Below are 21,052 nucleotides of genomic sequence, written 5' to 3'. Positions count from 1 at the left end.
CTCAAAGAGCTGCCCAAAGATGAGAAAGGAGGAATGTTTTGGAAACAGTGGACAACAATGAACCCATTATAAGATATTGAATTCACAGAGATGGAATAATATTCCTAACAAATCTTGTACACTATGTAATCTCTCCATGAAAAAGTCATGGGCTGTCAGCCCAAATGAAAGTGTTAGTGATGATTTGGGTAACAACCAAACATTTCTTAAATTTTACACCAAACTTTGGATGCCCTTACAACACATGAGGTAATACACATATTTGTACATTTCCCCACTACTCCATGTAAGGTAATGATAAAGCAATCATCAATCATGCAAATTGTTGGTTTTCCTGAAGCTGATGGTGGGATTGACATTAAATGTATAAAAAACTAATACAGTACAAAAAAAAAAAAAAAACTAATACACACACTACATATATGAATCACAAGTGATATTACAGTATCAACAAGAAGCACAATTAAATACATTATTATGTTATTCTTCTTCACTGATGTGTTATATAATTACCTGAAGTAATGGACTAACATCCTCCATTGAATGGCCCTCTAGCAGGTTAAGCTGCACATTGTGGAGAAGCAGCTCAGCTTGTAGCTCTACATGCCCACTGGCCTTAGCTTCTGCTATGCCTTCTTTAAGCAGCTGAGCGCAATCAGCAGGATTCTGCTTGCCTAAAATCAAAATGTATCAATGTCGGATTGATATAGACAGATTAGTTTACATCAGGATCTTGAAGTACGGCTGTAGCTTCTCCCAATTTGGGAATTCCTTAGGAGAGGCAGGAATCTGCTACTAGACAAAGGACACATGGCATCAAAAATTGGAGGCATGTTGTATTTTACTCTTTACAGATATCTGTGTTTTTGGTATACAATTGTGTTATCTTTGTTGTTTGTGCAGTCAGTAATTGTTAATAATTATGACTGACAAATATTGGAAAAAGTATTCAGAATTTGATTTCGAAAAATTAAGAGTCTCATAGTCAGTTAAAAAAATTTTGTGAAATGTACTGTAATTTTTGGCAAATGAGATGTAACTAAGTTCTGACTTAGTAGGGGGCCCAAACTTTAATAAATGCCTCATGTACTTTATTATATACTTTTTTTTTTTTTACATTTTTGAGCTTGTCAAACAAATAACTGTACATTAACATTTTCATAAAAATGCCATTTTATTGTCAAAATTGTATTTAATTTTTTTTCTATTTCAGATGTTAACAAAGTATGTAATTTGGCCAGGGCTGTCCAATATTTTGCATAGAACTGTATATACAGGTCTTGTGTGGTGGGTGTGCTAACTCTAATAACATCAGCACAGTTTAAAAATACATGCATTGGGTCAGGGTAAAAATATGTGCTTGTGGTAGCACATGCCAAGGACTCATATGACAATAATATGGACAAAGAATACCAGGTTGCATTCAAATAAATTGAAGAATACTGGGAGGTATGCAAATGTAACAGCAAACACTAAAAAAGTATAATAATGTATATGTTTAAACATAGATAAACTGACCAGTGTGTATATGCTTTTAAGAATATGTGCCTCTGCAGGTAATATTTTCTTATATCTAGCTAAACATATCAGGACCATTAAAATTAATGACTTGTCCATTTTCGACTGATGCAACTATTATACAATCATTTTTCTACTAAGTCACTCTATAAAAGAAAGGGGTTATGAGAATACCTAGTGACCCAGTGTTTGGTATGAGAGTGAGGGGGCATGGGAGATATGTGAAATTTTAAAGACCCAACAATACATCATGTTGTCAGGGGGTGGAAAGTACATTGCCACTTACAAAATGAAAACGTGCTGCAATGAAAACAAGTATTAAGAGGAAAGGGATAAGGACTTTCACATTTTACACAAGACATTTCCCTTGGCTTTACTGATGTGAAGCTTGCTGTATGGACAATCTGAATTGTTCAGAATGGACAGTATATTTTCTTCCATTATTTACTTCCTAACATTTGTTATGCTTGATTTCCTTACAAATAAATGTAAATGTAGATTTAAATAAAGTCTGGGTATAATCCTACTGAACTGTGTTGTTGTTTATTGACACTAAGTAACCCATGATTGTTAAAAGAGTAAGCTGTACTTGTTCAGGTAACATCCTTTTAGAGGTAGCTAACTGGGAGCAAAAGGGTATATGTGATTCCAGCAGAAGCATTCTCCTGGCCGCTGTTAAGAGTATTTAGCACATGCCTTTTGAGGGTAGCCAGTCCCCACTCTGCATATTTGTTCAAAATCCTTTCAAAGGTAGCGAACTGAGAGCAGGCAATGTTCTGTGATCGATTTGTGAAGGTATTCAGAGGTTCAGTCCTTGCAGTGGGCGAAATCGAGAGGAAGTTTGGATTCAGCCATTGTTATGGTATTCCAGAGGTTTGGTGTTGAATCCTTTACAAAGATAGTCAGTCATTACTGAACATTTCAGAGGTAAGTATTATGACATTTACATGTCAAAGTGGCCTTTTGTGAATACTTTCATGCTAAAATAGGAAGTGTATCCTACCTGGCTGAACTTGCACCCCTGGAGTGTGTACTATCAGGGCTTGAATCAATGATAGACGTGCCCGAAGCCACATAGATATATCCAGTCTTTCCTGTGCCTCCACATTATGAGGCAGCTTGCTGGGTAAGATATTGTCATCACAGTCTTCCTACAGGAAATAAACATAGGATGAATAACAACTCATTAGAGGCTTTACTGTTAAACTTTGAAACATATAATTCAAAATATGAATCCGCAGAAGCCCGCTTTGAAAAGGATTGAAAATAATCAATTTAGTTTAGAGAAATTAGAAAAAATAAATGTGCAACTGGTGGTGATGCCGCAACAATTAATTCAGTTGCCTGTAATAGAAAAGATAGCAGCAAGATTGGTAGCTGCAGCTTAGAATGAAGGACTGGTATCAAAAATAAAATGGAATGGAAAGGCAATGCCTCTTTATTTTCTTTAAGTGACTGAAGATCTATTAGCTGTGACACCAGAGGGCCAAAGACCAGTTGAAGGCTCTGCCCCATTTGGCTTTAAAGTAAACTGAAAATAATTAACATAAACTGGCAAAGGGATATAAGAAAAAAGGATGGAGCCAGGGATGAGGCCCTAAAGAAACCATGACACTTTGTTCTCACAGATTATGTTTCAAGTGTGCAACACATCAAAAGTAAATAAAGTAATTTATAAAATCTCAAATACATTACTTGTTAATTTACAATTTATATCAGTAGGTGTTTTGTTGTAGAATCACTCCATGATCCATCCTAGTCCAGCCAGCCAAGTGTTTTGTCATGGAATCACAATCCATTCTAGTCTGGTCATATGCACTGTGGCAAATGCTGGTGTTCTGGATTACAAAGACTCTCAGAAGCAGTTCTTTTATAGTATGAGTTAATAGGAGAACTTCCATGCCCGTGTGTTTAGGGACTCCACCAAAGCAAAGCAAACAGAGAGCTTCCTGGTGACTTCAGCTGAGCCCTGTCTCTCTTTTACATTCAGCCCCTATCTTTTTATTATGTAGTAGCTCAACTACAGCGCATTCACAGCACATATCCTGCTGACAACGCCAAGTATTTTGTCAAGATATCACATCATAATCCATTCCAGATTGGATATTTGCACTGTGGTATCTACCTGTGGCAAGCCACAAACACGAGACAGCTGGATTATAGAGGCCTTCAGAAGCAGCGCCTTTTCAGCCTGATATAATAGGAAACTTCCCAACAGCTCATGCTGTAAAGCAGGAGTCCTCAATGACAGTCCTGGAGGGCTGCAGTGGCTGCAAGTTTTTGTTCTAACCTAGTTACTCAATTAGAAAGCAATTCTTGCCAATAATTTAATTTAATAGCCTGTTAGTGCTTTAACTCTGCTATGTCAGGTAATTCTCATATCCTAGATTTTCTTCCCCTTTCTAAGGATATCATCCAAAAGATTTGAAGGTAAAATGGAAGAGTAATTCTCAGTCCTTCACTTTTTTCTCTTCACCTTCCTTCCAAGTATTTAATTAAACCCAATAGTGCACGATAAATACATACAGGTGTAAATAGTAACAAGCTAAATGGAGAAACGTTAGTCTCTTTTGTCATTTGCATGTTATTGCTAATAAGGAACAATTAAAAACCAAGAATACAGCTGTTTAAGACAAGCAATAAAAGTTCAAAATCTTAATGAGCGAGACAACTAAAGTGAAGCAGAAGTGTTACTTAAGCATTAAGTGCTTCTTATTAAGCAACTGGGTTGGAACAAAAACCTGTAGTCACTCTGGACCTCCAGGAATGTGATTGAGGACCCCTACTGTAAAGGACCTGCTTCTGAGATCATTTGTAGTGCAGACGTCACAAGTTCACGGTTGCAGATTACTTTTATATGGCAAAGATTTGCTACAAATTTTTGTTGAAGTGTAGGCGAGCATGTTAAACATATTTGGCCTTTCCAAAATAATAATTTACTACTGCTACAAGCATAAATGTCTGTCTAAACATACACTTGCTGCAGTCTATACATGCATTCTTTTCAGAACCTGTAATTTAATTTTAGCAGATTCTAAATCTCTCTCTGTAAGAGTGCTTGCTATGAAAATAGTAACTGAAGTGGTAATTGCAGGTCTTATTTCTTCTTACTGATAGAGTTACCTTAAATTGGAATGTTGAACATCCAATTAATTGCATCAAAATGAAATTCTCATATGGTTAATTTTTATTTTATGTACCACTTACCACACAGCAGGCCACTACACAGCAAGTTCAAACAACATGGCACACAATATCTCTGACACACCTGTTCCTTCTTGCTGTCTGATGTCTTCAGAGCTGAGGTAATGATCTTTGGGGATGGAGAATTGTCAGTTTCAAAAACAGAGGAACTCTGCAGAAGGCGTATTGCAGAAAGGGCAGTTGCAGCACTGCAAAAGTAAAAGAATATTTTAAAAAGTCTGCCAGTTTTTATTTTAACAGGAAGTGAAGGATAAGTGAGGTAGCAAAGTGTTAAGCTATATAAGATTATTCAGTAGGATTTGGATCACTTAAACCTATCAAAACAAACAGTGTTAATTTTACACTTTAAAATACTTTACTATACAGTGTGAATAAGCTCACAAAGTGAAAGGAGATATAAAAAGCTAACCTATATCAATGTTTATTTTATACTAGGGGGCACTGCCCCCTGTTCTCATCACTCGCCAACCCCCATGTGTGCCCTATGTGCTCGTCATTTCCCAGATCTGCTGCTTGTAATGAATCGTGCTATTCTTTTGGATAAACACGAATATTAACTCTGTCTTTGATATCTCCGTCTTTCGAAACTGTTATAGCTGACAATTTGTCACATGTTGGTTTATTATATATGCGAGCGTGATCTTTCGGATTCATACAGAAATCCCAGAAAACTTCTTTGTCCGTGTTTTTCAGACAGATTTCGTGCAAAGTGCGATACTTTTGGACGCATGGATTTGTATCTATTATTGGCTGTAGAAATTCTAATATGATCATTTTAACTCTTTTAATTCTATGCTGCATCGCTTCTCCATGATCATAAATATAAACCTGACCGAATTGTAGTTTCTTTGAAATTAAACTTGTAGTAGCTCTGTCATATCACCTATGTCCATATATTCAATCTCTTTTCACTGTTCCATTATTTGACTGAGTAGTTTGTGCTAATGCGATCTTTACTATCAGTTTTTTGAGACTTTTGAATTTTAGTACTTTCATAATCTCTTTACGACGTTCTACTTTGTCTTTTACTCCTTTGTCTTCTTCTACTGTTTGTCTTTTATTTCCACACCGCTTGGAGCTGTTAGGTTTTCAATTCGTTTCTTGGTGCAAAGTCTTGTCTTGCAGGATGTGAAATTATCTCTCTGAAAATGTCTTGTCTCGTCTCTCTAAAAAAGTCTCATCTCATCCCAAGATTTTTTAATATAATAGAGAGATATTGCCTTTTTTAAAGCACCTAACCACAACTCTCTATTTAAAATAGAAATTGTTCATTTTTGGTAAATCACGGGAAACAATTGAATAACTAACTCTACACTACTGCATGGAAAAACATCCTATCCTGGAGATATGTTGGTTGTTTCATCTAAACCAGATTTCTCATTGGGCTCCATAATTCTTTAGTCACAATCTCTCACTGAGAAGCTAAAACTCAAGCTACTCCATTGTCTCAAGAATAAACAGATCCTCAATAAGCACCACTATCTCACAGAGTCCACATCTGTTGGTGTCTCACAAAAAAGTAGCCCAATGGAAGAATAACCTGCATTTCTGAAATACTTTAAGTCGTGTCCTGCAAGAGCACCCATAATATCATATGAGAAATAAATACCAACTGCTATAGAACGGGGACCCCTTGAATTACATCGATACTAATCTTGAAAAAAATGGAATACTGTACTATACTGGAATAACAGTCTTACCTTAAGGCTGCCTTGCCTTGCTGCAGTTGGATAGCAGAAAGCTGAAGTAGTGCCATCACAAGATTCTCTAGTTCAGCTGCAGGGAGCTGGGAGAGGCCGACGCCCTCTTCAGTATACAGGCTTTCTAGAAGTAGGGTCAGTGCGTGGGCAGACTCCATCAACAGAATGCCCTATAGAAAAAGCAGGTAAAATTAAAAATGTGAAAGAGGAACAGAGTGTAATTGCAGCCCATAATATCTACAGTATGAGGTTAGTCACATAATGCCCCAACATCATGTAACACCCACAACATCAGCCACAAAAGCCCATCGAATGCCTAGTTACACTGTAGTTAATGGTAAGGTTATGGGAGGGTTAACTGACACAAAGGCCGTTTTGTGACTGATGTTGTGGGCATTCCATAATGTCGTGGCCTATATCATACCTATCATGGTCTATAGTTAGATCCATTTCTGAAAGACAGACAAGTCTCATGGCACATTTTAATCCTGGATTTACACTGCAGACCTTAAGGGTTATACATGTGCTGAAGAGTTTGATTTAAATGTTTTACAGGAACAGGTAAATTACACAATACTATTCATTTTCCCATATGTTTTCATAATAAACAGGTCTAACTCAATGGTCATTACTAACAGTACTTCTTAAATTTCATTTTTTCAAAGCAAACAAAAGCTTTTGCTCCCAAATTTCAGAATAAATATTGGCAAGAAAAATCCACTTGTTCATTTCAATCTCATATCTTTTTTGCTGCTGACTGTCCTGAGTTAATTTCTCATATTTTACTGGCAAGCCAAAAACAGCACTTCTTAACTTATATATTAACGGTGTGAGACTTGCCCGGACACCACCAGTCAGAAACCACATCTTTATCAAAAAGCACATGTTTATTACTCACAAATAAACACAGGATTAAAGTCCCGAACACCACACAATGCACATAGCAATTAAGCTCCCCAATAAACCTTCTTTCTCAGTATTTTTAGCTGCCAATCTCCTCCCGGGAGCTTTGTCCTGCTCCCGCTTCCGACTCTAGCTCCCCGAATGTTAGGAGGCGGCGCCTTTTATTCCCGCCCGGATGTGCTACAGGTGGCTGGTGACGATCTACTGGCAGCACTTCCTGGTGTGCCGGAAGTGATGCCCTTTGCACCGGAAGCACTCCGGGCATTCCTAGCAGGTTCCTCCACCATCTGGCCAAGTGTGGCGGAAGTAAAGGTTTCCCGGGTTCTAGGAGGCTTAAGACGCCCCCTGGTGGTGGCCACGGATCCCAATGAGTTAGAAAGTCTCTCCTCCTCTCCTGTGGTCCTCTCCTGCTCCAGGGCCTCATGACCCGGAAGCTCTTAATGACTCTTTCCGGTCCCTCCAGGCATCCTGGCCAGGTAAGAACCCCAGACATCTGTGACAATAGCAATAAGCTTTGTAGGCTTCAGACAAGCACTGTGCCCATGTAGCCAGTCAGGCGGTTTTGTTTAGCCAGCACATCTTTCACTAGTTATTTCTAACTCTCAAATCATACCTTCACTTTCACCAGAGCATTTCCATCCTTTTTAGGGTCCATCTGTGGGATGATTTCCTGTAGTCGTCCTACCAAAGGAATACTCCTGGGTTCTTCTTGTTCAGCTGGTAGTGTTTTTGGGGAGGTTGGAGAAGAGGGAGGCTTTTGGTCCTCTTCTGAATGAACTAGCAAGAGAGGCATTATGTAAAGATGAATAACAGAAACTTTCTAAACTGCCTGGATAATATCAGACTTTTATAATGCTGCCAAAAGCAATGTGACTTCTAGCTCATTAAAACAATTTCAGAAGTTGTCAATGTGCAAAGTTTTTCTTTTGCACTCCTTCTTGTAGAAATGCTGACAGGTGTCTAGTGCTGATACTGGGGACCACCAGGTTATACAACCCATTGTTTTGGATAAAGGTGAAAAAACATATGGGGGCTTTGGTTAACTCTGCATAATGTGCTCAGAGTTTATCACACCCTTCTACCCTTCAATGAAAGCCCTAACCTGGCACCCTACCCATTTAATCTTTGGTAGGAAATCTTTCCCTTATACTATATATTTAAGCATTCAGCTTGTGCATTATTAATCATAATTATCATCAACTATATAGGTTAAAGTCAACTACAATGGTTGTAACAAAACTAACCAGCATACAACAGGACTAAACTAACTGTTCTACCTGACTTTAAATAAAAGAGTCATAAAATGAATATTATATGCACAAAATAAATAAAAAAAGCAGAACTGCCACTTATTTTTAGCTTTGTTTAGCATCCAATTCTTTTGAGCTCATTAAGCCCTTACCTGTGAAATTAAGAAAAAAATAAAAGTAATTTTGTCATTTTGTAGCAAAGAACAATTGGCACAAAAGTAATAATAATGATCTCAATAGTAAGCAATAACATTGAAACGTTGTAGAGCATGTAGAATGCACCACAGTCATAACGTACATCTAACAGACAACTAAGGTTCAAGTGGCGAGCACACTCTTTTATTTTCCTCAGCTCTCCTGGGAGATCCCCATGAAGTGTCTGCCCCGTCATTCCTGCTAATTCAAAAGACATTTGTCACTTCAGCTCAAGCATGGATCTTTTCATAAATTATTCATTTGCTTGTCATTTGACTTGGAGAAAAAAAGTGATTAGGACCTTTTTTTGTTCCTCATAAAATGAGCACTTAGAAAAAAGGAAACAGATTTTTGATATGATTGGAAATAAAAGGGTTACTGAGCAGCAAATGAAAAAAAATCTTGTTCTTTTTCAACACACTGGAATATTTAAATATCCTCAATAATTATTGTTGCCAATATATAAGCACCTGAAACTGACATTGTTATATTACACAATTGTTTCTAATTCTTTTGAAGCAAAAAGTCACTTTGATAAAATGTTGTGTTTCAAAGCTATTGAGATTAAAAGGCACAAAGGTCCTGCAAATACGGAAACTTTTAGTGGAGTTATCTCAGTTTTTATTTTTTCTAGATATTTAAATGATAAAAAAAAAAAAACATTTTATTGGCCTATATTCTAAGTTACGCTGGGAATTACTGTAAAGTTTTGTAGTAACAGATGAGGTAGTTTTCTTGTGATGCTCTAGCAGTCAGAAGGACAGAAATCCAACTAACTCCAAACAATTAAATCTAAACAAGTGAAAAGATTTTTTTTTCTTTTATCAAGCAATGAAATCTTGTTTTCTAATTGTAAGATTTACTGACTTATGAGAAATTAGTATTTGACATTATTTAGCTTATTTTAAGAAATTTTGCTTTACCCCATTGGCAGATTGTTATTGCTAAATAAAAATAAAATGTTTTTCCATATCATTTTGTTCATTGAAACATATGAACAGGAAATTACTGCAAGTGAATTTAAATCAAACCCATAAGCAGGCAGATTGGTTATGTCTATGTTCCCATTTTTTAAAAAGCTTTACCTATTATCTAACACTGTTAGAGCTCATTCATAAGAACACTGAAGTTGTGAGTAGTGATGAATAAAACAGCATGCAGTTTGGTGAATGTGGTGATAAAATGTGTTTTATAGGTAATTTTGCAATTGCAAAATTCACTAAAATAAGTTTTTTGGGGATATAAAGGCTTTGTGTTGTGGAAAACAAGGAATACTTCTTCTTTAAGCCTTATTAAAACTTTTATATTTAGTAATTTTTTTTCCCACAGCTGCATAGTGCAGATAATCCGTAGCATACCATTAAAATAAACTCTATGTATGCTTCTTGTTCACAAAACCATGGAGACGCATAGTGCGCTCTTTATGAAACAGGCTTTAAATTTTCAACACAGACACATGAAAATGCCCCATCGTGCACATTACTGCATTTTATACACAGGGAAAACTCATTACATACTCACTACACCCACTCCTGCCATTACTTAGCTATCTCCTTTTCCTGTTTCTTGATTCCTACAGTTGAGGGTGAGAATATGCAGGCTCCAAGCTCTGTAACAGGGACTAAGCACCTTTCTTCTTGTGTCAAGGGCACAAACATCACAGGAAGTGAAACACCCTTTAGGGGTAGCACAGCGGTGCAGCGGTAGCACTGCTGCCTCACAGTAAGGAGGCCTGGGTTTGTGTCCTTGGTCCTCCTTGAGTGGACTCTGCATGTTCTCCACATGTCTGTGTGGGATTCCTCTGAGTGCTTCAGTGTCTCCTGCGTCTCAGATTTTTCTCCTGAGCAAAAATACCTTGGTATTCTCATAGTTTCAGCAGAGATCTCAGCAAAGTCACACAATGGGCTCAGATTTTCCAAGTAGTGTCTTGACAGTTTTTTGCAATTTGAAAGTATTAGCATTGTGTGCTCAGTAAATAGGTGTACCCACTATACCCAATCATATCGCAGATGATCTAAGTCACCTTGGATAAATGCATACGATCAATAATAAGTAAACAATATGAAGGCTTGAAAGAGATTAAAATGATACCAGTAAGAGATGTCACAAAAACTTTCATGCCTTTCAAACCAAATTCCCAATTTTGACTCCTTTCTCCTTTAAGGAAAAACATTTGTGGCAAAGATGATTCTTAAATGAAACATAAACGAGAATCTGTTTTAAGTCTCATGAGCCATCAAAGATCAACCTTTGAGCATTTCCTGGTAATTCGAATTAGCTCATTAATTTTGCCCCCTGTGTGTTCCTTTAGGGCAGTGTTTCTCAAATAGTGGGGCGCGCCCCCCTTGACGGTTTGACCTCGGGGAACATGCTTTTTTATTTTTCTTTTAAATTTTTTTTGAATTTAGAATGCACTTTAAATCTTTTCTGTTACATTTAATAAAGCTATTCTTTGTTGTAAATTGGTCCATATTTCTTTCTTTTTTTATTCTCTTATATGTTAATAAGGATACAGTGTTATGCAGAGGTGTACTTATAACAATTTTATAGACAAATGATACTATTTATAGTCACGCGGGGGGCGCGAGATGTTTTCTTCTTCCTAGGGGGGGCATGGCAGAAAATAATTGAGAAGCACTGCTTTAGGGGGAGATAGCTCCCTAGTGGGGATAAGTTCTTTTGTATATATGGAGTTTTAAGTAACCGAAAACTATATAGATATGATATTAAAAGGTGATACCTCTCCCATAGTGATATGGCGGTAAAAATCACATAAAAGAAAATAACTTAGCTTTCTTTACTGACGATTTACACGAAATTACAGACGGGAAGCCATAGCAAGACAGTATCAAGGTGGGATCTTGATCTATACAGTCTGCCATTTTTCGTCGCTGCACTGGAAGGGTTTTCAGGACTGATGACGATATCACCCATCCGTCCATCGGCTTCAAAGTATTTGGCTACTGTTCAAGTCTTTTATACTGGTTCCTCCACGTGAAGGACCCCACATCGGCAAATAGTCCATTTCCAAACAAGGAAAGAAGATTTTGTGCTGACTGTTAACATGGGACAAAATAGTATACACCTGTCTTTAGGCTGACTATACATTCCTCCAGCTGTCTTTGTCTATCTTGTCCTATGCTTGGCCCATAAATTCTAAATGCTGAGAGCCCCTGTGTGCTAACTTTGGCCTGGCCTGTACATGTGTGTGGATTTTTAAAATTATTTTTGTACAGAGCACAGTGACATTAAACTTATATTCTGATTACACTGTGTTGTTGGCTTTCATTTATTCAATCACAAACTAATACATTCAAACACCAACATATTTCTTGCAGTCTTGCAGTTCTCTCTTATTGTTGTTCTTCTTGGCTTTCTCCTCTTTCAAAATCTCAGTAATTTTAAGCTAATCTTGTAGATATGGACATGTCTTTCTATGTATGATGAATATGTACTTTTAACAGATGTTACTGTCCACGTGATCTGTTCTATTACTTCATATAATATAAAGAAGTGCTCTGAAGTTTATTCTAAACATTGTGATTTATCTTATATATAAACGTCTATGCATGGAAGAGTGTGTGTCTGTCTGGCCCGGAAGTGAGAGGTGGAGTTGAGAAAACAGTAAACTTGCTTAGCCACTAATAACACAAGCAAATCAAGAACGTCAGTCGAAACGAAACCTCAGAAGAAAGACAAAGTTGCTTAACTGCTAACTTTGGCAAAACGTATCTCTTTTACTTTTCCTCCCGCCACTAATACACAAGCAAGGCTAGCATGTTGGCAAAATGAAACCTAAGAAGAAAGACAAAGTCACTTAGCAGCTAATATTGGCAAAACGGTATCCCTTAAAGCACGAGCGATACGAGCATGTCGGCAAAACAAACCCTCCTAGGTGAGAGATGCCCAGAGAAGTTCCTTTCAATTAACTGACATCTCTACATTTCAGGTTTTTTTCTGACAATTTCAATAGTTTCTAGGACCCTGGGCTTTTTAAATCATGGGCTTACACAGCTAGTAAAATATAACTTTTTTATGCAACTTAAAAAATCTAATTATATTCTCTGAGTATTTTCTACTCTCTTTTTGCTGTGAACCTAATAGGTTTTTAATACTTTTAAATAACATTTGAGCTGTTCCTCTTTTCTTTCTTAGCCAGTTATCCTTTTTTATCTTTACATTCATTATTACAAAGTAATCATGGAAATGAAAATAATCCGTTCAAATACTTGTGGTTCAAATTTTGTTTAATAAAACTATTTCAAGAGATTACCCAAAACCTCAGATCATGTCTAAACTTTTGTGATCAATTTGTATTTGTTCAAGTTGTTGAACCTTTAAAGATTCAATCAGTCACATTCATTCCAAGTAGGGAGTTTGCTTTCTCTTGGACTGTGATGAGCCACAGTTGAGCGCTGGCTCAGACCAGCAATTGTTTAAATCTCAAAGGTTACCAGGCTGAGATGAGGTTCCTTTTTAAAAACAGGTGAGGACAGCTTGTATAAATGGTGTGTTAGGGCCATGTTATAATGAACATCTCCAAGACCTGAATCTGGTTTAACAAAGCAGTCATGAACTTCTAGAAAAGGAGTGGTGCGCATTTTAACAAGTAGTCAAAAATCTGAAAAATCGTGCTGCTGTGGACTTAAATAAAGAGTGGGCATGCCAGGAGTCATTACAGAGAAAGTAGTCAGCTTCATAAGTATTTGGACAGTGACACAATTTTCATAATTCTGTCTCTGTATATCACAGCAATAGATTTGAAATAAAGATACCATTATGTGATTGAAGTGTAGACTTTCTGCTTTCATTCAAGGGGTTATCAAAAATATTTTATGAGCCATTTAGGAATGACATCCATTTTTTTGCATAGTCCCCCAGCCCCCCCAAAACACCCACCACCATTTAGAGGGGCTAATACGTATTTGGACATTTGACTGATAAGCTGTTCCATAGCCAGATGGGAGCAGTTCCCTCCTTATTTCACTATAAACTATTAAGTAGTTCCTTGTTGCTGTTAACTCTCAATATGAGTTCCAATGAGCTGTCCGTGCAATTAAAAAAGGCCATCATTAGGCTGAGAAAACAAAACAAACCCTTCAGAGAGACAGCAGAAACACCAGGAGTGGTCAAATCAACCATTTGGTACATTCTTAAAAAGAAGGAACACACTGGTGAACTCAGCAACACCAGAAGGTCTGGAAAACCACAGAAGACAACTGTGCTGGATGATTGCAGAATTCAGTCCTTGGTGAAGAAGAACCCCTTCAAAACATTTAGCCACATCAAGAACACTCTCTGGTGGTAGACCTATCATTGCCAAAGCCTACAATCAAGGGGAGACTTCATGAAAGTAAAGACAGAAGGTTTATCACAAAGTGAAACTACTGGTAAATCTCAAGCATAGGAAGGACAGATTAGACTTTGCCAGAAAAGATTTTTTAAAAGCCCGTCCAGTTCTGGAACAATTTTCTTTGGATAAAGGAAAATAAGATCTATATATTGTAATGGATGGCCGGCCATTTATCCCGGCCAATACCCCCAAGCCGCCAGGTGGAGCCCTCCTTGCAGCGTGGAGGTCCCCAGAAGACCAGCAGGGCATCATGGACATTGGAGTTTTTATGCAAAGCCCTGCTGGATGCCGTGGGGGCCATAGGAGGGAGCTGCAGGGAGGGCCGATGGCTTCTTCGTGCCCTGTGACCCGGAGGTTCGTCACAGGAAGAGCGACGGACTTCCGGGTTGAAGAAAGGGACTATTTACCCTGACCCGGAAGGGAAAAGGACTTGTGGACTATTGGGCAGAAACACTTCCGGGTCAGGGATTATAAAAGGACTATGGGAACTCCCAGACAACCAGCTGAGCTGGGTGGAAGGGTGGCAACGCGTCTGGGAGCTGGAGGACTTGTTTATTATTGTGGTTTATTGTAATTTAATGAGTATTGTGGTGGAGAGTGTGCTTTGTGCACTGTGGCGACAAAATAAAGTCAACTTGAGGACTTTTACCTGGTGTCTGGAGTCGTGGACAGGGGTTCAAGGGAGCGAGGCGCCCCCTATCGTTCACAGTGGCGTAGCCGGCAGGATACTCTAGCGTCGTTTGCAGAGGACCTGAATCAAAAATTTCTGTGGGAAACGAACCCGAGAAGACTGCGGAATCAGGAATCACCACAGCATCGCCAAAACCCGAAAAAACCAAGTCCAAAATGGGAAAAAAGAAGGGCAAGCAAAGCGACTACGCCACTGTGAACGATAGGGGGCGCCCTCGCTCCCTTGAACCCCTGTCCACGACTCCAGACACCAGGTAAAAGTCCTCAAGTTGACTTTATTTTGTCGCCACAGTGCACAAAGCACACTCTCCACCACAATACTCATTAAATTACAATAAACCACAATAATAAACAAGTCCTCCAGCTCCCAGACGCGTTGCCACCCTTCTACCCAGCTCAGCTGGTTGTCTGGGAGTTCCCTTAGTCCTTTTATAATCCCTGACCAGGAAGTGTTTCTGCCCAATAGTCCACAAGTCCTTTTCCCTTCCGGGTCAGGGTAAATAGTCCCTTTCTTCAACCACAGGGCACGAAGTCACAGGGCACGAAGAAGCCCTCGGTCCTCCCTGCAGCTCCCTCCTGTGGCCCCCACGGCATCCAGCAGGGCTTTGCATAAAAACTCCAATGTCCATGATGCCCTGCTGGTCTTCTGGGGACCTCCACGCTGCAAGGAGGGCTCCACCTGGCGGCTTGGGGTATTGGCGGGATAAATGGCGCCATCCATTACTATATATATATATATATATATATATATATATATATATATATATATATATATATATATATATATATATATTTATGTATGTATGTATGTATGTATATATATATATACTAGCAAAATACCCGCGCTAGTATATGTGTGTTAAAGAAGCAATGAAAAGAAAAGGAAACATTTTGAAAATAACGTAACCTGATTGTCAATGTAATTGTTTTGTCACTGTTGTGAGTGATGAGTGTTGTTGTCATATATATATATATATATATATATATATTTACACACACACACATAAACACACAAATACATATATATATATACATACATACACACACACATATATAAACATATATATACATATACATACATATCTACATATATACACACACAGCTATTTCAGATCAGTGCAATACGCTGTTTGTTAAAACGGTTGACTCCCGCTCTTACGTGCAATAACAAATCAAATCATTCAGTTGTCTTTGCTCATATGTCATTTTAGAGCTGGACGCCTGGCATCTTTTTGGCCACAAGTTCGTTTCTGTTTGGTGTGAGGTTCTGTGTTGTGGAGATTCTCAGGATGGATTGCAGGTGCTCATCAGTGAAGCGACTCCTGTGTGCTGTTTTGTTAGTCTTTATCACTGAGAAGAGCTTCTCACACAGATATGTGCTACCAAACATGCACAAGGTTCGAGCCGCATGTAGACGGACTTTTTTTGTTCTTCAAAGTCACCAAAGCGCCGTGCAAACTCAGTGCACAATAACTCTAGTAAGCGGTAAGTGTTCGGCAAGGCAGCTGAAGCGCTGCATTATGGGATCTGTAGTTTATTGTGTTACCAGCGCTTCATATACCGGGCTTTAATAACAATAATACAGTATATAAAATGATCTCGGGCGGATATAATTACACACCGGGCGGATGTGGCCCTGCCCTTGAGTTTGACACATATGGACTAAATAGAACTTGAAAAGATATATTTTTCAAATGTGATCGCGCAATTCAGATAGAGTTGACGCACTACAGCCTGCATGCCTCAATGAGTCATCCTCCCTCGCTCTTACTTTTTACCGTTCATCTAATGAATACACTGAGTATGGCTTTACCAAAACAATCATTGATGGCGAATAAAGTATCCATTATTCGAGTATGTAGAGCGGGATATATATATACATATATATATACCCGCGTATCAGCGGAGAAGTAGTGTGTTAAAAAGGTAGAAAAGAAAAGGGAACATTTTAAAAATAACGTAACATGACTGTCAATATACAGTATTTGTTTTGTGAGTGTTACTGAGTGTTGCTGTCATCAAGGATTTGATTATCATTATTTCTTTCAATCAGGTTCGTATTTGTAGGATGTGTTGTGTTCAAGTTACATTCCGTGTTTGTCAATCGTTGTAAAGATGACAGGTTTCATTCATCGATTCGTTTCTTACTGCATCAATAAACAGCTCGTCTTCTTCTTTATCTGAGACCTGACACACTGCATGCACGGGTTTTTTACACTGTCTTCCTTTAGCGGGACATTGACTTTTTCCACCGTGTGCTTTGTTTCCACAGTAGCTGCATTTATGAATATGCTTATCAGGCGCTTCATATTTTTGCTGCCTTTTCAATTGTGTAATTCGGTTTTGTTCAGCGCTCTTTGGAACTGTTGCTTTTATCTGTGCACTCGTCAGTTCACGTGAGCCACTCGGTGTACTTGCATCGAAGGTTCCCAGCTGTGCTGGTGCCATCTCGTGCTATGTCCATAGCTTTATTTAATGTTACCTTAGTCCTGGCACTTAAAACTTTCTCTCGCAGTTTCGCTAAGTTTGTGTCAAACACCACCCTGACCATCTCATCTTCCTCTCCATAAGCACAGTCCTTCACCCGTGAATATTTACCCGTGGCAGTTTGCTATTGGATTGCCGCTGACGGACGGCCTTATATGGGCAGGCACTAAATTACAAACGCCAGCGCAGCCTGTCTATGAACTTAATTTAAAGTGTAGGTTTACATCGTGCTTTGTTTCAGTAGCAGAACTCATCAATATGGTTGTATATGTCACTCGCTCGCTTCTTATTGTTTCGCTGCCTTCTCAATTATATAATGCATGTTTTCTTGAGCGCTTTTTTGAGGTCTTCCTGGTTTTCTATGTACTGCGTGATTACGTGGGAGGCGTGATGATGTCACACGAAACTCCGCCCCACGGCGTTGAAGCTCATCTCCATTACAGTAAATGGAGAAAAACAGCTTCCAGTTATGACCATTACGCGTAGAATTTCGATATAAAACCTGCCCAACTTTTGTAAGGAAGCTGTAAGGAATGAACCTGCCAAATTTCAGCCTTCCACCCACACGGGAAGTTGGAGAATTAGTGATGAGTCAGTGAGTGAGTCAGTGAGTGAGTGAGGGCTTTGCCTTTTATTAGTATAGATATATATATATATATATATATATATATATATATTATATATATATATATATATATATTATGTATGTATGTATATATATATATATATCTCAGAATGTTGGAAAGAGAAGAGTATGGAGAAAAGAAATGGTTTCTGATCCGATGCATACCACATCATCTTTGAAACATGGTGGAGGCAATTTTATGGCATGATCATGCATGGCTGTGAATGGAAGTCAGTCACTAGTGTTTATTGATGATATGATTGCTGGCAGAAGTTGCTGGATAATTTCTGAAAAGTACAGGGCTATACTGTCTGCTCAGATTCAGCGAAATTGTACAAAACAGATAGGACAACACTTCACAGTACAGATGGAAAAAGAGCCAAAACATACTGTTAACACAAACCAAGTGCTTTTCAGTGCAAAGTAGTAGAATATTCTTCAATGTCCAAGTCATTCAACTGACCACCACCCAACTGGACATGTATTACAGTTGTTGTAGTCAAAACTAATGGCAGAAAGGCCAACGAACAATCAGCAACTGAAGACAGCTGCAGCAATGGCCTGGCAAAGCATCACTAGATTGGAAACTCAGCACTTGGAGATGGCCACGGGTTCTGTACTTCAGGCTGTCATTTACTATAAAGGATTTTCAACCAAATATTGAAAATGATCATTACAGTTATGATTGTGTTATTTTGTTCAAATACTTTTGAGCCTCAGAAAATAGGGGGACAATGTGTAAAAACAGCTGTCTTTTCTTAACAGCTCATACAATATTTTTGTTAAATCCCTATAATTAAAGCTGAAAGTGTGCACTTCAATTAAAAAACCATCAATGCTCTTAACTTAGTGCAGTAAGATGTTGGCTTCGAGGTGGGAAGAAACATCAATACAGTTAGATATTGCAATATATGATGTCATGACATATTACTGATATACTGATGACAAGTTTTATTATTTTTACTTTATTTTGTGCCATAAACAGCCTGCTGACCCTCTGTCTCTGTTTTATTTCTATTAATATATTTGGGAACAAGGAACATGAAGAAATATCACACAATGGGATTTTGGCATATAATAGCACTCCGAACTGGGAAGAGGTGGGTATTAAGTGTTGATTATCTTTTACAACATGTTCATTTCTGAAATCATTGAATTGTATCCTGCTTATTGTGGTAAGATTTTAAGGTTAATAAAATAAAAACTGTAGGTATAGGAACCTGTGCAGCAATGCTAACATTTATGGCACGCCATCTGTTGTAATGAAAAATTCAATGCATCTTTATTGGTACACATGTAACAAAATAACAGCCCACTGTAACTGCACTGCATTGATCTTTTCATTCCAACAATTGGAGTATGGCTGTGGAGATTCCAACACCAAATGCTCTCTCAATGATTATGCTGTATATCTGGATTTGTTTTAGTTTTAAAAAGAGTTAGATGCATTCAATATGTTTTAAGGTGTTACACTCTGGTGTCCATTGTAAGCTACGGGGGAGACACATTTTTTAAAATGTATGAATAAGTCTTCACTTAAAAAAAATGGTTTATGGGGCAAATTATTTTATACAATGACTAGGGGGGCTAAGTCTCCCATGGTGCCTTTGGCGCCCAACCCCCAGTTGCTGCCAGAAAATTAGCAATATCTGTAAATGCACAAAAGAAAAATTATTATTTATTGGAGTCAAAACGAAATTCTATAAAAATGTAAAAGAAAAATTGTTATTTAATGGAGTAAAAATCATGAAATGAGAATAAAATATTTACTCTCTTACCAATTAACTGAGGTACATTATGCTCGAAGGGTATTTATAAGAGACTAAATAAATGTTGTTTTAACATTCTTATAGAAAAAAAAACTTTTTTTAAAAAAATGACTCATTTAAATAACAGGAAAAATCGTGAAAACTAAAGTGATATGCAATGGGTCATCGTAACTCGACCTTCTTGATATTTTAGCTTATAATTTAAAAACGGGAGAAGAATCTGAAAATCTAACAACATCACATTAAAGTTTCGATACATTAGATGAATGATACCAAACACATATATGTAGGTTTTAAAATAAGCCTGATTTAAAGTGGGACAAAAAACGTGACATAAAATCATTGCACTTTTAGGCTTAGAGTAGAGTAGATTGTGGAAAATACAAATCTTTCAAGAAAAAAAACCTATGCCAACTTCATCCTTTCAAAAGAAACATTGAATTTGCAAACATTGTCATATGACTTAGTAAAGTATGAACAGACCAAGTCGTACCTGGCAATGAGACATCAGGGATCATGTTGATTGTTGCAGCCAGTGAGACTAGCAGCTTTGTCTTGGTTATGACCAACTGTTGCATGAGTCTAGGACCATAAACAAGAGCTGTCTCTGGATAGGCTTGTTTTTCCATTAGATCATCAAGAGCCTGTAGTATAATTGATAAATAATTCAGTTCACATTGTCCATTTCATGCTAGTTTCATTGAGCAAACCCAGCACAAGACTACCCATTTTTTCTTATTTACAAGGTACTACATTACACAAGGAGTACAAGGGGAGTTCATTAATCTCATTACAAAAGCAAATAGTAAACTGGCTGAACAAATGTGCCATTTAAAATAATGATTTCTCTCTGTCTAAATTAAATTTTTAATTTATGGATAGAAACACAAGCAATTCATACTTTTAGAATATTTAAAGCTATACATCAGACCATTCCATCCATTCATTTTCTAAACTCACATTTTTGTGGCCAGGGTTGCTTGTGGTATGAGCCAATCTCAGCACCAAGGGTCAAAGGCATTTAGCAGCCCATGATGGGATATTGGAAAATCAGAAGGAATCCAATATATGCTATAGTAATATTTATGTCTGTCATCTATCCAACCACCCGTTCTTGTTCTTTTATTCAGTTTTTCTTGATCTGGTTCTCATTAAGCCAGGAATGACATTAAAGCAATCTATGGTTCAGTCTCGGTTCACTGCAAATCACACACATTCACAGCTACTCACTGTTATAGTGGACCAATTTAGAAGGATCAATTAACTTAATAACTTATCACTGAATAATGGAAGGAAAAACACAATAATGGGGAAAACATGCAAACTCTCACCAGTAGCCCCTCACTTATGTTCAAACT

At 37.8% G+C, this 21,052-nt stretch overlaps 1 protein-coding gene across 1 annotated transcript in view; it reads right to left on the bottom strand.

The window, feature by feature from the left end:
- cfap54 (cilia and flagella associated protein 54) overlaps positions 1–21,052 on the bottom strand; it is a 199,772-nt gene that overhangs the window by 45,969 nt on the left and 132,751 nt on the right. The window contains exons 50-55 of the mRNA XM_039760566.1: positions 20,188–20,338; positions 7,939–8,102; positions 6,423–6,592; positions 4,787–4,910; positions 2,522–2,669; positions 514–674 (exon numbers count right to left, since the gene is read on the bottom strand). Of these exons, the coding sequence (XP_039616500.1) occupies positions 514–674; positions 2,522–2,669; positions 4,787–4,910; positions 6,423–6,592; positions 7,939–8,102; positions 20,188–20,338 (918 nt within the window). The remainder of the gene's footprint in view (positions 1–513; positions 675–2,521; positions 2,670–4,786; positions 4,911–6,422; positions 6,593–7,938; positions 8,103–20,187; positions 20,339–21,052) is intronic.

The sequence above is a fragment of the Polypterus senegalus genome, chromosome 8, assembly GCF_016835505.1.
Source record: "Polypterus senegalus isolate Bchr_013 chromosome 8, ASM1683550v1, whole genome shotgun sequence".
Classification (NCBI taxonomy): Eukaryota; Metazoa; Chordata; class Cladistia; order Polypteriformes; family Polypteridae; genus Polypterus; species Polypterus senegalus.
Note: the sequence above shows the minus strand (reverse complement) of the source record. Positions and strands in the feature narration are given on the sequence as shown.